We start from the raw sequence: 16,899 nt of genomic DNA on the forward strand, positions 1-16,899 counted from the left end.
GTAACTGCAGAAATATCTCTTAGTGCGAATGCCTCTGGCCAACGTGCAAATCTATCAATTATAGTTAATATGTAACGATATCCTTTTGAAACAGGTAAGGGTCCAACAATATCTAAGTGAATGTGTTCAAATCTAGATTTTGGAATTGGAATTTTCATAACTGGAGATTTTGTATGACGATGTACTTTCGATTTTTGACAACTTATACATTCTTTAGACCAAGTATTAATATCTTTATTCATTTTAGGCCAAAAATATTTCTTAACTATCAAACGACGTGTAGCTCTACTACCAGGATGTGATATCCCATGTAACATATCAAATATTATTTTTGTTAAATTGTTTGGAATGAAAGGCCTAGGATTTTCTCCTGACACTTCGCACCATATATTAAAGTTAAGAACAGGAATTTTTATTAGTTTCAAATTTAAAAATGTTTGCTCTGAGTTAAGTTTGCTTAATTCACTGTCTTGTTGTTGTTCACTTTGTAAAATTTTTAAATTAATGTCCGAATTATTAATCGCTTCTACTTCAAACGCACGAGATAATGTATCAGCTACAACATTTTCTTGTCCTTTAATATACCTAATGTCATTCGTAAACTGAGCAATGAATTCCATATGTCTAGTCTGTCTTGGACTGCGTTCTGTTTTTGAATTTAAAGCAAATATAAGAGGCTTGTGATCTGTGAAAACTGTAAATTCACGTCCTTCTAGAAGGTAACGAAAATGTTTAATGTTCAAATAAATAGCTAATAGTTCCCTATCAAATGCACTATATTTAATTTCGGATGGAGACAATTTCTTTGAAAAGAATGCAAGTGGTTCTGACTTATTATTAAACGTTTGATGTATGACACCACCTATTGCCGTATTGGATGCATCTACATTTAAAGAAAGTTTTGCATCTTTGTTAAAATGATTTAACAATATCGCAGATGCAAACTTTTCTTTAATGCATTCGAAAGCTTTATTAGATGTATCGTCCCAAATTAAAATCTTGTCTCGCTTCTTATTTGTTCTATTAATTAAATCATAGATAACTGTCGTAAACTCTGCTAATTTTGGTATATATCGATGGTAATAATTAACCATACCAATAAATTTTTGTGCCTGCTTAATAGATTTTGGACGATCAAAATTTCGAATGGCTAAAACTTTTTCTTCTGAGGGTCTAATTCCCGTTTCAGAAATATTATGTCCTAAAAAGTCAACATTTGTTACGCCAAAACTACATTTACTTGGTTTTATATTTAAACCGTACTCCGTTAGGCGCTGAAATAGTACGCGAATATCTTTGAAATGTTGTTCCTCATTTTCGCTTGCCACTAAGAGATCATCAATATATGTAAAAACAAAGTCTAAATCATTAACTACTTCATTAATAAATCGTTGAAAAGTTTGCGCGGAGTTCCTAAGCCCGAAAGGCATTCGTACAAATTCAAACATGCCGAAAGGCGTAGTGATTGCAGTTTTATAGATATCCTCTTCTGCCATTGGAATTTGGTGATAAGCTCTTACCAAATCTAATTTTGAAAATATTTTCTTATTTCTTAGATTCATGTTGAAGTCATGAACATGGGGCAAAGGATAACGATCAGGAACTGTTACGACATTTAATCTTCTAAAATCTCCACAAGGACGCCAGTCATTTAACTCCTTCTTGGGTACAAGATGTAAAGGAGATGCTACTGCTGAATTAGAAGGTCTACATATCCCTGTCTTTACTAAAAAATCGAATTCAGTTTTAGCTACTTTGAATTTAATGGGGTCTAAACGTCTTGGTTTAGAAAATGGCAAATTTCCTTCAGTGACTAATCTGTGAACTGTTGTATGTCTAACTGGTTGTGAATAATCTGGTTCAGAAAATAAAGAAGGAAATTCTTTTAGTAACTTTGTAAATTTGTTATCAACAGCGAAAACTTTTGGTAGCGAAACATTACAAACACATGAAATTGTGTTAACTGAAAGACTTGTTATCGGATCTACTAAGCATTTGCGTTTAACATCAACTAAGAGACCATATTTACACAAAAAATCAGCACCGATAATTGGTTTAGCTATATCCGCTATTAAAAACGTGAACGGAAATTCGCGACGCAGTCCTAAATTAATATTTAAAAGTTTTTTACCGTATGTCGAAATCGTTGAACCGTTAGCTGCAGTTAAAATAATATCTGATGACTTTTTCGAACTTGAAGATTTTGAAACCGGAAGCACTGAAATTTCTGCTCCACTATCTATTAAAAAATTAAGTTTGTTTGTTTTATCAAAAATAAATAAGCGACGTGTAAAGGTGTCTAAATGTCCGTTGTTTGTCGCCGTAACAACGGATAACTTTAGTTTGACGAACTATTATTTTTAAAAGCGCATGGTTGTTCGCACTTCAAAGCCTGATTACCAAACTTATAATGATACCTACAAAGCCAATTTGGGTTGTCACGAGACTTTGATCGATATCTAGAAGGACTTCTAAAACGATTCCTACTAAAAGATCGGGACCTTGAATAATTTTGACTCATCTGATTTTTAATTTCACTGATCTCTAATGACAATTTTTCATGTTAGTTGTTTGAACCAAATTTGAAATAATTGCATTTTCACTTTTAGAATTTGGAAAATTACTAACTGAGGCTATTTCATTTTTATTATAAACTTCCCAAATATTATCGGCTAATTTAACTAATTCACTTATTTCATTCAAATTCGAACTAGTAAGAATAATACTTAAATTTTTGGGCAACTTCCTTATCCAAAGCTTTTTAAGAATTTCTTTGCTAAAATTGTTTCCAGAGAGTAGCACTAGAGACCGATAAAACTCAGAAGGTTTACGATCTCCCATTTCTGAATCGGATAACTCTCGATCTAATTTGGCATTTTCACTTAATTAGTGCCGTTCAATTAAAATTTTCTTTAATGCAGAAAATTTGTCATTTTCAGGAGGATTTTGAATAAAATCAAGAATTGTCATAATTACATCCTGTGGAAGTGCAGTTATGACATATTCATATTTTGTCCCTTCCTGAGTAATGTTCTTTCGACTAAATTGCATTTCAGCATGGATGAACCATGCTTCAGGGCAATTAGTCCAAAATTGGGGAAGTTTTACCGATGTAGCAAAAATTTCATTATTTTGATTCACATATGGATTTGGTAAATCACTTTGATAATTTTCATTATCCAAATCAATAAGTGAATCGTTTACTTGATTTCGTGGTGTAGATGTACGTATATTATTTGATGGTGAATGAAACATTGTTAATAGAAATAACTACAAAAATTATATTATAGGAAGAAATAAAAATGTCCGGAAAGGAGCGTTTACAAAACCCAAATTATTAATCTATTTTGATACATATACAGATATATATATAAATAATATTAATACTAGATACAGCTCACCAAATATTTGTCGCAATGGTTTTAAAATTGATTGATGAATTTACAGCCCAATTCTAAACGAAAATTCCGTGCGAGTTTTTTCCCTTCTCCCATTCCTCGTATTCTAAATAAAAATTCCTTGAGAGTTTTTTCACTTCTCCCTTTCCTCCTATTCTGAACAATGTTCGAAAAAGAGGAAACCGGTTATGGGAGAAAAGTAGGTATTATGAATGTGAGGGAGAGGGAGATTTCTTTGCCATTTCATAGGAGTTTTTTCACTAGTTAAATTAAAGGGAATGCATCAAAATAGTTAAAGGAAATTGGTTCTTTTAAGAAAGAACACTTATTTGTACAAATTTGCGCTAAAATATGTATTTACATTCTACCACAATATTCTCACTGTTAATACAACAACAACAGCAACAATATTCTTTATTTTAAGTCGAAAAGTATATCATAAGCAACGGAAGAGCTCTTTGTATATTTGATGCATCCATCCAGAAATTGCGCAAGGATTTTTAAAGAAGGCTTAATAGATTTTGGCATATGGCGAAAGGCGAACTCAACTCGACGTGGCCGCCAGAAAATTGCTTTGCAGAATGAAAGCAGGTAACTCCGGCGGATTTGTGTTAACCCGCCTTCTTCTTCTTATGCTCCTCTGTTGATGTTGCTGTGGCACCAATTCATTACTCATTTCAGTGTATACCACATGAAATGCAATAATGTGCATTGTTTATACCTTATTTCTTAATTTCAAACAAATTCGCAACAATAATTAAACTTTTCAATTTTTTAAACAAAATAGGAAATGCGCAACGAAATTTCAATTGACAAAACAGCTGACTTCGAAAAGTCGAAATTCCTATTCCCCAATTTTTCTTCTCCCTAGGAGAAAAGAATTGGAGGAATTTTTCCGCGGGAATAAAAAAATCTGCGAGAACAAAATTCCGCGAGAATATTTAGAATTGGTCTGTTAGACAATGTATTGTGCAATGGCTTTAAAATTGATTGATGAAATTGGACAATGTATTGTGCAATGGCTTTAAAATTGATTGATGAAATTAGACAATGTATTGTGCAATGGCTTTAATTGTTTTGTATTTGTAGCTTTTGTTGTTGTTGCTCTTGCAATGTTTGATTGAAAGGCTGATGTTAATGATGCAGCGGTAACGTCTGAAATAATGACAATCCAAAAATACGATGAAGACGACGTCGTGCAGTTGAAAATAAACTAATTTTATAGAAGTGAATCTAGTTTTTGGACCACCACGTCTACGTCAAATACGCGTTAGAGAGGGCTCTTGTGATGTTCACGATATATTTGGTATATATTTTCAACTTGTTTTTCAGATAATTCTTCGAGTAGTGAGGACACTTCACACTAGTTTAAAGGTACGAATTACAAAACTTTTAGCGAGTTAGAGCTGGACGTTGCAAGATGTTACGCACTTTATTTGAAAGTGAATTTAAATAAATCTCTTCACTGGTCTTTTGTAAATCAATTAAAGTTTGTTCAATTGCACCACCTTTAACAATTTGTTTAAGCATTTGCTGATAAAAACGTAATAAGTTGGATATAGTAAACAGAACTATGGTATTGTTTTCGGAAGTCAATATGGTTTCCACTCGCATAATATATAACTAGGAAGAGAATAAATCGATTTTTGCTGAACATCAACTGGTGGCGTTATTATTTCATACAGCATACAAGAATTAAAATTTGATTTGTTGTTTTTGAAGGACGGTTTTAATGTTTGGCTGGCTAGATCGCCAATGTGGTATTTTATTTATAAAATATTTTTATTTAACCGCTCCTAAAAGTATGTTACAAAAAGTTTTTAAATATTTCAACCGAATGAATATTTTTGAAAGACAATATTTTACAATTGAAAAATAAAAATTAACAAGAACCAAAAAATTCAATTTATTTAAAGTAGATACATTTAAAGTTGAATATAAATATAACCCTACAATATGCATAGGTTAAGAACTTCTGTATAAATAGTAACCCTTCAAAAAACGCGAGTACTCCATAAATAATGTAAGGAATACTCCTTTGGGAGTACAGGAGTATTCCAAAAGTAATCTGTATTCATACAAAAAATGTGCTGCAATTAACATTGCGATGTCCCAGGAGAGGAGCAGGTGATCCCACTCTCGCTTTGTTTGTGAGTATTCCATAGAGTACATACGTGAGAGTACTTTCCAAAGTACTTTCACTGTAGTACTCCATGGAGCACCCACAGAGGATCATATGCCAAAGTGCTAAAGAGGAATTGTGTCGGAAAGAATGATCGGAGTGAATTTAATTTAAAATGAAGGTAAATGAAGAGGGGCAATACAACTTTTATATTTTTTACTTCTTATGCATTTGCGTGAATAAAGAAACTAATATTTCACTATACTATAGTATGTATACATAAAACCAGTGCGCGGTTGCATTTTATCAGAGTTGCCATAGTAAAATTCTATTATCAGTTATTTGTATGCAATATTTTACTTTTGGCAACTCTGTTCGATCGTCATCGTGTCGTGATCACGGTCGTTAAAAAACGAGCAATGATCGGCTGATGGTGGTCCGCAAACGCATTGCAAAGGAGTATTGTTAGAGTACTCCAACATGAAGCAAATGGAACACGTAATCCAACAATTTTTGCAGGGAATGCATTTCTTTAATAAAATGAATACTGATCAGACTTCCAAAGTCTAAACACTCTTTTATCAATTTGTCACATTACAGTATAACCTATAGCTGAATCGTTTGCGCTGAATAGTGGATACACACTATTTGTAGAGGTAATACATAGAATTAGTGTAAACGTGAAACATAGACACATATTTCAGCTGCATCTGAGTATAACGCGTATTGAAATTTAGTAGTACTAATTTTATGCGCACCAACAGTAGATAAAGTTTAACAATTAGCAGTCCATATAAAGTTTAAGCGTAAACGTATATAGATGTAAAAAAAAACGCAGCTGATATTTCGACCATTGTGTACAGAGCAAGTCAAGTTATCCGTCATTGTGAATGATGACAAAGTGTGATCTCTTATCTGTCAACTGCCTGACAGGCTGTTCAATATGGCTACTTTTCAGCGTTTTGACAGGCTGTTCAATATGGCGGCGCCTATCTTCAGCGGGTGATAGAAAGAGATACAGAATGAGACAGCGATAGTCAAATACGAATCAGGTGATCCAATCACTTTGGAATTTTGACGTTTATGCAGAAGAGATCACACTTTGTCATCATTCACAATGTTATCCGGCAACTAACTGACAGGATGTTCATGATGGCTACTTTTTCGCGTTTTGAGAGGATGTTCAATATGGCAGCGCTTACGACCGTGATAGAAATAGACGTAGGATGAGACCACGATAGTATCTTCAAAAATCAGGTGATCGCATCCATTTGTTATTTTGACTATGCTTAAGAGATCACACTTGTCTTACCCACAATGTTTGAAGTCATCATCAGCAACAGTTTATTGTTACTGGTCGATCAATCAGTAAACTTTTCTTAATGATAACTTCAAAATTAAGTCGAAAAATGTAGGTATCGACAAAAATAGAAACCAAATATTGTTTAAAATCCAAATTAATTTTTGAATTTGTATTCATTTATATGTGTGACCTAGGGATCGGAAAACTCTTTAATAAGTAGGAAGAACTAGGCCGGTTATACAAAGGAAACCAAGAAATACAAAATCATACCGAAATAGTTCCCCGACGATCGAGAACATTATTCTGAAGCGATCCAAGCTTCGAATGCTTCTCCCCATTAGGAGTCGATGGCTGTTTCGAAATAGCATTGGTATGGAGCAGAGAGACTAGGAATAACACCGATCTGAAAAAATATACACTGTGGAAAGCCGAAGGTGGGGAAGTTGGAGGTTTGTGGTTCGTAAACCAAGCCTTAAAGACGCGTAAACTTAATATCATTGATGAAGGCCAATCTTTTTAGATTTATAATTTAAAAGTAAGCGCAATTGATTCTTTTAGATAATTAGCTTTCTTTGTATCCAAATTCAATCAAATCAGTCCAGATGTTCTAACCTGATTGAGCCACAAACCCAGGTAAACATCTACTAGCCTGATTGAACAAGGAATTTAATAAGACTAATTTAATCTCCAAGGTCATCTCACCTTGTTTTATTTCTTTACCAAGTATATGTTTGAAGTTAAATATGGTATCTAAGCTGGAAAATTATAAGTCAATCGAATATTCGCCATAGACGCGCAAATCACTGTCATATCCGATATATAGGGAAAAACAAAAACAGGTGTGAACACCAAAAACAACAAATATATAGGTAAAAATATATATATGCATCTATACAAACATGCTTATATAAATACTCACATCATCCCATTTATTAATATTAAAATAGTGCAAGCCTAGCTTGTAATGTATTTCCTTCGATTCATCAGATCTCATGAATTTTAGCGTGTTGATCAACAAGGCCTCATTCAGTTCCTGTTTGTCAATAAAATAGTTAAAATTATTAAAACTGTATTGAATACCTATTACTGAGTTGAATATGACCTTATCCCGGCAGCCGTACGCCCTATTTTAGATTTTTCCACATTTGACGTGAGATAGGGCCTTTATGAAAAAATGTTTGAGATAGGGAGGTCTTCGGCAGAATTCTGAGACAATGCGTTTTTGAAACAAATCCTGAGATACATATGTGACCTGGAATCATGAAACAACCCTATTGTGCGAAAACAAGTTTTCGAGAAAAACGCGATTAAAGGGCCTATTACGGTACACAACTAAACTTGGTTGGGTTGTAATTAAAACAACTCAACTTTCAGACAACTCAACTCCTGTTTGGTATTACGAATTACAACTTATTTCAGTTGAAGTTGAATTGGTGCTGCCAAGCTAAGAAAGTGATGATTTGACAGATAAATGAACAGCTGATCAATTTGTGGCAGATATTTAAGCATTTTCAAATGTGATTTTTTTATTAATGTTATATGAAATTTATTTTAAACTGGCGAAAATGTTGGTGATTGACATGTCGCGAATACGGAAACATTTGCGTGATCATTCCAATCCCTTGGAACTACCAAGCACCAAGTAAGAAAATGTTTAAGTGACAAATAATGAGCTTCATAAGAAGTTATTTTGCAGATTGGAAAGGAAGCATTTTACTCAGTACTAAACAAAATTAAGAACCATTTCCGCATACGCGTTCGTATTTTAAAATTATGCGCCACACTCCGATTCCTTGCTGACGGCAGCTATCAAATATGCTGTGGAAATGATTTTGGTGTTGGACTGGTATTAGATATAATTGAGAAGCGTATTTGTGCGAAGTAGATTAAAACCCTAACAGAAAAAACTGTATTTTACTCAAATAGGATTCCCAGGAGTAGTGATTAGTATCAATGGGACTCGCATAATTTCACCTATTTTGGCTGCATCCAAACTGCGACCAGGCTCTTCCAACTATGGAATATCAATAAAGTCAAAAAGTTATTCAATGTAATTCGTTTAAACGTTGGTTTTTCTAGAAATGTGTACAAAATTGTTTATTATTGTTTGATTAAAAAAGGTTTAACTACCGGCTTTAAATTTTTTGTTTTTTTTTTGGTAACGTTTTATAAGCCCGTGCACCATCTAACTCTTATCAAAGGTGGTATCAAAAGACGGGTTTCCATCTCCGTTTTTAGGATTCGAAAGCGAAAATTAAAAATTTTATTTCTTTCGAAAGATATTTACAAAGACCCACAAAATGGCCCGAGAGGGTCCGAAATATGAGGCCCGGTCCACAGTTTTTTTGCAAAGAACATCATTCTGCGTTGGCAGCCTTTGGCCGCGATTCGTAAAAATAATCCTGGTTGGGTCCAACACCTTTCTGCATTGCTGTATACAAAAAATCTGGCAAAATACAACAACCACATGAAATTAGATTTTATTAGAATTAATGTTTGTGGTAATTCTTTACGACAGCATGACACTGCTAATACGTGTCCAAAAATATCGAGAGAGGTATTAAACGACGCGTCTTGACATCAGTATTAATAATCCGAAGGCGGAAAATACAAATTTTAACTCGTTCAAAAGATATTAAACACAAACCGACAAAAGACAACAACATTACAACAACCACATGAAAATCGCCAACTTCAACTGAAAATATCTCCGGACAGAGATAAAATGTTTATTTTCCGCCTTCGGTTCTCTAGATTAATACGCGTCTTTTGGAACCTCTCTCGATATTTTTGGACGCGTATTAGCAGTGTCATGCTGTCGTAAAGAATTACAATTTTTGTTTTCGGATTCTTAAATCGGAGGTCGAAACGTGTCTTTTGACCTTGAAAATTTTTGTTAAAAATTAGGTGGTGAACCGTCTTCTAAAACGTAACATTTTTTCAAAACAACTGCAAAATTGTATGAGACAACTGCTAGTAAGCAGTTGTAAGATTTTGACGTCTTTGACAACTACACCAACACAAGGTTGTAAACGGCAATGCCACAAAAAGTTGTAAGGCTAGACAACTCAACCGAAATTTTTTTTTGACAGGTTGAGTTGTAATCTGTAATACCAAATTGCGAAATTTCAACCCAACCAGAGTTGAGTTGTAAACGGTAATAGGGGCATAAAGCTTTGTTTAGTTTGACTCTGTGTAGTGGCTGGCCGTTGTGAACGAATTTTGTAATTGAAATTTAATTAACTTCCCGATAAGCTACGAGCTTGAAACTTGGAATATAGTTCAGAACCCGATGACAATGCAATAATAAGAAAAAAACTCCGATAGGTGGCGCCTGGATCGAAATATTTCAAAAAATCGTATTTGTGGCCCGATTTGGCTTTAAATGCGATTTGTGAAAAAACCAAGTAAGTTAGAAAAGTGCGGTTTCCATTGGAAAGCAGTTAATTTCCTATAAGAATCACTCAAAAAGTGGAGAACGGTATTTTGGCACAATATGGTCGTTTCATGTTTTCAAGTCACATATATCGATTTTGAAAAATAATCAGCGATAGGGTGTTTTCGAACTGATTGTCGAGATAGGGCGCTTCCCAAGGCAGTCGGTTCTATGTACCGGAGCGACTCGGGATTTTTCCCGACCAAGGACTGTCATTTCAGTGTGACCCCATCTTATTTGTTTCGTCCCTCCCACAAATTGTCATCCTCCCAGCAGCTCCTTGCAGCAGGACTGCTCCATATTCTCTTACTCCGGGAAGGCATCGAATCCAATCCGGGTCCGTCTCCTGAACCCGGTCCTGAGAAATGGTTTTGCTGCATCTGCCGGAAAAGAATCTTTTTAGGACGGTCATACTCTGTTCAGTGTGTCTCGTGCAAGGGATGGTTGCATCGGACAGGTTGTTCTGGGCTTGATCCCAAAACCCGACGTCCACGTAACTTTTATAAATCTTTTGTGGCTCCTTGCTGTTCACGCCCAAGGGCGTCCCGTAGTCTACGTCTAAGCGCCCCTCACTACCTTCCAGCAGCCCTGCTCAGCAAGCCACAACAAGTATCCGCTGCTGCTCGCGCCCCACGGCGCCAAAACTCAAACAGCTGCTACCACTCATAACTACAATCTTCGTTGTAGAGTCGGAAGCAATGCTGAGCAACAGCCCCTGCCCCCGTATCCCCCCCCCCTTCTTTTCCGGCAGCAATCGTGTAGGTCAGGGAAACAGACTCTTAGTCCCTACCTCCGTTTGAACCGTTTGCCAGCACAGAATATATATGTTTGCGACATCCGCCCAATGCAGGTTCTGCCTTGGGTGGTGCCACTTCCCTAGATGTTCTGGTCTCCGCGACGGCAACCCCCCCGACGGGTTTCATCGCGCCATGTTGCCAGGTCGCAAACCCAAATCATCCGAGTACCCCAATGCTTGCCCAAGGACGCCCAGTCCTAGGGCCACAACAGCAATTGCGTCCTGGCCTTCCCCAACCCAGGCGTAGTCACCCGTCACTTACCCCCAGAGTGGCGACGTCTCCCCTTATGCACTTCAGAATTCTGCAGTTAAACTGTAATGGACTAACTGGGAAGATTACGGAGATAGTCGATTTCATGAAGCGGCACAACATCCGCATTGCAGCGATTCAAGAGACTAAACTCACAGCAAGATCTGCATTGCAGACCTGCTCTGGGTATAACGTCCACAGGAAAGACCGCGAGAGCGGAAATGGAGGCTGTCTCGCGTTTATCATACACCACTCTGTGCAATATTGTATATTTGATCATGGCATCGACCGCAGGGACAATGTCTTAGAACGTCAAGGCCTATCTGTCCGGTCAGGCGATGCAAACCTAAAAATCATCAACATCTACATCCCTCCTGCCACCTGTTGCCCCAGTGGATGTCGCCCTAATATCAGGGCCTTACTCACTGGCAACAATCGCATTATCTTAGGCGATTTCAATGCCCATCATGATCTATGGCATTCAAACTTGGGGGCGGACAGTAGGGGTGAGATGTTGGCGGACCAAATAGAAGAAACGACGTTCTGCACAATAAACGGAGACGCCCCCACACGTATGGTAGGAAGCTGTCACAGCTAGCCAGATATCTCAATCGTGAGCGCAGAACTCGTAAACTGCGTCAACTGGCAGCCGATGGTAACATTGGCATCCGACCACCTGCCCATACTTATTTCGCTTGAGCGTAACGCCGACTTCATCGTCACTGAAAAACGCACTTTCATAAACTTCAAAAAAGGAAAGTGGGAAGAATATAAATCCTTTACAGACAGCCGCCTAGCTGCCCTCCCTATCCCGACTGATGCCCGCCAAGGGGAGCGTGCCTTCCGTAAGGTCATTAAATCCGCCTCGGCACATTTCATTCCCGCCGGGAGAATTCCCGAAATCCGGCCCCACTTCCCGGCGGAGGCCGCAAAGTTAGCGAGAGAACGTGACCTTATAAGACAGCTTGACCCAGGCGACCCCCAAATAAGGGATATAAACCAACGCATCAGATTGCTTGTAGATGAACACAAGCGGGCGAAATGGGAGGAGCACCTAAGAGGTTGTAACCTCTCTACCGGTGTGGGTAAACTTTGGTCCACCGTTAAGTCCCTATCGAATCCGACTAAGCACAAAGACAAAGTTTCCATCGCCTTTGGCGACAAAGTGCTGTCGGACGCGAAAAAATCCGCGAGCGCTTTCTGCCGACAATATATAATGCATCCTACGGGCGACAAAGATAGACGGAGAGCCAATAGACGCGCACATAAACACAAATTCAGCGCGTCACCAATCACCATCACCGCTAAAGAGGTTGAGGACGCCATTGGTCGTGCTAAACCATCCAAAGCAGTGGGCCCAGACGGCATAGCCATGCCGATGCTTAAAAACCTAGGGAAAGAGGGGTTCAAATATTTAGCGCATGTCTTCAATCTGTCTCTTTTCACCTTTGTCATACCTGAGAAATGGAAAATGGCCAAGGTGGTCCCGCTACTAAAGCCTGGGAAACCAGCTAACATAGGTGAGTCGTATCGTCCGATATCTCTCCTATCGCCAGTGGCAAAGACGGTTGAAGCCATTTTGCTCCCTTATTTCCAAGCAAATTTGCAGCTAGCCCCTCATCAGCATGGCTTCAGAAAACTCCATAGCACTACCACCGCGCTGAATGCCATTAGCACCCAGATAAATTGCGGTTTAAATCAATACCCCCACCATAGAACAGTACTCGTAGCGCTAGACCTATCAAAAGCTTTTGATACGGTCAACCATGGCTCGTTACTGCAGGACCTGGAAGGGTCTACCCTTCCCCCATGTCTTAAAAGGTGGACCGCAAATTATCTGGGTGGTCGACAGGCATCGGTGTTATTTAGAAACGAAACATCAAAACCAAGGAGAATTAAACAGGGGGTGCCACAGGGTGGTGTCTTATCCCCACTTTTGTTTAATTTCTACATATCTAAGCTACCTTCACCACCGGAAGGAGTCACAATCGTTTCCTACGCCGATGACTGCACAATAATGGCCACAGGCCCAGGCCCAAAGATCGATGCGCTATGCAATAAAATAAACGGCTACCTCCCTGATCTCTCCAGTTTTTTCGCCTCGCGAAACCTGGCATTATCACCGACTAAATCTTCCGCGAACTTATTTACAACATGGACGCCCCAAATGTCGACCATTTTGAACATCCACGTCGATGGCACTACGCTACCGACTGTCCGACACCCCAAAATCTTGGGTGTGACGTTTGATCAGGATCTACATTTTGGTGAGCACGCAGCCGCAATTGTTCCGAGAATTCAGAGCCGTAACAAAATCCTCAAATCCCTCGCTGGCAGTACTTGGGGAAAAGAAAAAGAAACGCTCATGACTACATACAAAGCAATTAGCCAGCCGATTACGTGCTACGCGTCACCCATATGGTCGCCAAGCCTAAAAATCACCCACTGGAAGAAACTACAGACCTGCCAAAATACTGCTCTCAGAATCACCACAGGCTGTCTTCTTATGTCCCCAGAACACCATCTGCATAATGAGGCGAGAATACTCCCCATCAGGGAGAGAAATGAGATGCTGACCAAACAGTTCCTGTTGAATACCCAGAAACCTGGGCATCCCAACAGACATCTGATTTTTGAGGAAATACGGCACCTGAGAACCCAGCCGTATGAAGTGAAAAAACACAAGCAGGTCCTTGGTGAACTCCATAAACAGGCGTCGGACCTTTATGCCGGGAATTGCCCGGTGAATCCAGTACTTAACGAAAATTATCCAAAACTTGCCGAAGAGGAACGCATACTCCCCAGTGAAACGCGTGTCACTCTTGCTCAACTTCGTTCTGGATACTGTAACAGGTTAAACTCTTACCTATCCAGAATCAACCCCGACATACAAAATGTATGCCCCGCTTGCAATGTGTCCCCACATGACACCAACCATCTCTTCAATTGTAATGTGGAACCAACGCCTCTAACACCCCTTTCCTTATGGTCCACCCCTGTTGAAACGGCAAGTTTCCTTGGACTCCCGTTAGAGGATATTGATGACAATTTGTGATCGGTCGCGGCTAATAGGTGGGGCGAGCATTGCTACAACAACAACAACATAGGGCAACAGTCGATATATACATATTAGTAAATAAGTTTAATATTTATCAATATTTATAATCAGCGATAGGGTGTTTTCGAACTGATTGTCGAGATAGGGCAACAGTCGATATATACATATTAGTAAATAAGTTTAATAGTTTCAATATTTATCACCTCTTCTTTCAGCTGCTGATAAATACCGCTGAGATTGTTTACAGCGCTCACGCATAAAGGATTTAAATTAATACATTTCTCAAAACATTTACGTGCGCGCACTATATCGTTGGTATTATAATACATTATTCCCAGATAATGAAAGCACTCAGAGCTATGAGGTTTCATACGTGTTGCCTTAAGCATATAATTTAAGGAAGCTGCATAGTTTTGTATCTTACAATGCAATTTAGATAACAAGAAAAGCGCCTCAAATGATTCTGTGTAGCTGGTCTTTTGCAATAAACTTATCGCTTCTACTGGAGATCTAAACATACATAATACAGTCTATGAGCGTATGTTAATATGTAATTTTCATAACAATGTTACTTACAAGATAAATTCAGCCTGTTGTAATGTGTTTAATTTTAATGATTTTAACTTTGCCGCATCATCTAACTTGAAATAACACCTTGATTATAAAAAACCCATTTTTAATACATTTTTGGCTGATGTTTTAACAAAGATAGTTCCTGCCTATTTAACCTTACCTAGCTAATGCCTCTAACACTTCATCGTCATTTTGATCGAACTTCTGCAATAATTCAATCGCTTCACGTAACTGACGCTCATTTTTGCTGGCATGTGATAAGCAAACAGCATATTGAATAGTATCATCTTTTTCGATTCTACAAAATATTTGCAATGCTAAACTCCAAGCGCCTAACATCATTTCTACTTGTGCCAGCAAGTCTAAAGCAACCGTATATTTTGGTTGTAACTCTTGCACACGATACAGTAAATCTCTTGCAGATACAAATTGTTGTTCTTCCCAGAGCTTAATTGCTCTAATTAGCAAAGCTAAACTGGCATTGGGATTCAATTCCAATAATGCATCTACATAATACTCAATTGTTTGACGAGATTCATTTAAGTATGTTTTAGATAGTTCACGCGATTCGCAATACACTTTGCATACCCATTCATAAGCATAAACGTCATTCGGATATTTTTTGATTACTTCGCATGCATTTTTTATACAGTTGCCATACTCTTTTTGTTTATATAGGAGTTTTAAATAACGTTTGCACGCATGGAGATGTTGATCAGCTTCTGGATTTGCAATAAGTTCCTCCAAAGCGCATTTATACTGCAAATGTATAAAGAAATTGTTTTATAATTTGAAGCTAGAATATTAGGAGGGTGAAGCGTTTTCTTATTTTCAAGTTATAATTATTTATTTATATTTGGTCACGTTTACTTACATTAGCCTCATCTTCTTTCAGAACATCAAAATCAAATAACACCCATAGACGTGCTAAATACACCAAAACAAGTCTACGACGTTCGTCATTCTGCTTATTTCTAGTTAATTCATTTTTAAAGATGTTCCAACATTCTTCCGCAATATTTTTGTTGTTAAGTCCCGTTGCATGCAGCTTTTCATAGTAATAACTAAATTTTTCGCTGCAAATATGTAATTGTTTAAACAATATTACATTTTACATAAATATTTGATCTTACGGTACTAAATCTAACAATTGTGCATAGATCTTTGGCAATTCATTAAGTGGCGCACAATTAGCCAATCCCTGTAGCGCAACAGTTGGTGCTGAAGGCGAAAATTCGACAGCTTTTCTTAGAGACTTTGACGCCTTAATGCAAGAAAAATTCAGGTGAATATGTTGGTATTATAAAATATGTTAACCTACGTACCTCGGCTTTATTGCTGTTTTGATAAGCTGCTCCTAGTAGCAGATAAGCCATATAATTTTTGGGATCGTCCAGCAGCAAGGCCTATTCATTCATACAAAATCGGTCAAACAAGTATCTTTGTATATATATAGTATATTTTAATTTATTGATTCACATACCTCACATTTCTGTATTGCATCGTTAAATTTTTCGCATTTAATGGCTTCACGTACTTCTTTGAGAATTATTTTTGATTCTTTGCTGGACATTCTCTTATTTTACTGAAAGAAATTGGTGATACCTTTTTTATCAAAACAGATGCTTGTAGTGATGGGCCGGGTCAAGCTGACTCGAGTACTGTAGAAGTACTCAGGTACTCGAATATGCAACATTTAGTATTCGGATACACGGACTCAGTCCAGTACTCAAGTACTCATAGTATTCTCTTTGCTCATAGAAGCCAAAAGCGGATCGAGATTTAAATATCGCAATAAATATTGACTTTCACATAGAAAAATGAAGTTACTTTTTATCCTATCGATTCACATGCGATTGAGTTAATAAAATCATGGCCCCGAACATGTGTCAGATAATTAAAAATTTTATTATAAAGAATAGAGCTTACGATTTATTATCGAACAGAAGCGAGATTTTCGAGA

The 16,899-nt window shown here is 37.6% G+C and overlaps 1 protein-coding gene across 3 annotated transcripts in view; it reads right to left on the reverse strand.

Moving 5' to 3' along the window:
- LOC137244922 (tetratricopeptide repeat protein 37) overlaps nucleotides 1–16,585 on the reverse strand; it is a 54,301-nt gene extending 37,716 nt beyond the window's left edge. For 2 of the 3 annotated variants that reach the window (XM_067774691.1, XM_067774690.1), the window contains exons 1-8: nucleotides 16,420–16,585; nucleotides 16,262–16,342; nucleotides 16,070–16,200; nucleotides 15,811–16,012; nucleotides 15,097–15,695; nucleotides 14,940–15,017; nucleotides 14,567–14,873; nucleotides 7,743–7,856 (exon numbers count right to left, since the gene is read on the reverse strand). In XM_067774691.1, coding sequence (XP_067630792.1) covers nucleotides 7,743–7,856; nucleotides 14,567–14,873; nucleotides 14,940–15,017; nucleotides 15,097–15,695; nucleotides 15,811–16,012; nucleotides 16,070–16,200; nucleotides 16,262–16,342; nucleotides 16,420–16,509 — 1,602 coding nt within the window. In that variant the 5' untranslated portion in view covers nucleotides 16,510–16,585. The remainder of the gene's footprint in view (nucleotides 1–7,742; nucleotides 7,857–14,566; nucleotides 14,874–14,939; nucleotides 15,018–15,096; nucleotides 15,696–15,810; nucleotides 16,013–16,069; nucleotides 16,201–16,261; nucleotides 16,343–16,419) is intronic. The other variant, XM_067774692.1, reaches the window with a different exon arrangement.
- Between the last annotated feature and the right edge of the window lie 314 nt (nucleotides 16,586–16,899).

Source organism: Eurosta solidaginis, chromosome 3, assembly GCF_040869045.1.
Source record: "Eurosta solidaginis isolate ZX-2024a chromosome 3, ASM4086904v1, whole genome shotgun sequence".
Taxonomy (NCBI): domain Eukaryota; kingdom Metazoa; phylum Arthropoda; class Insecta; order Diptera; family Tephritidae; genus Eurosta; species Eurosta solidaginis.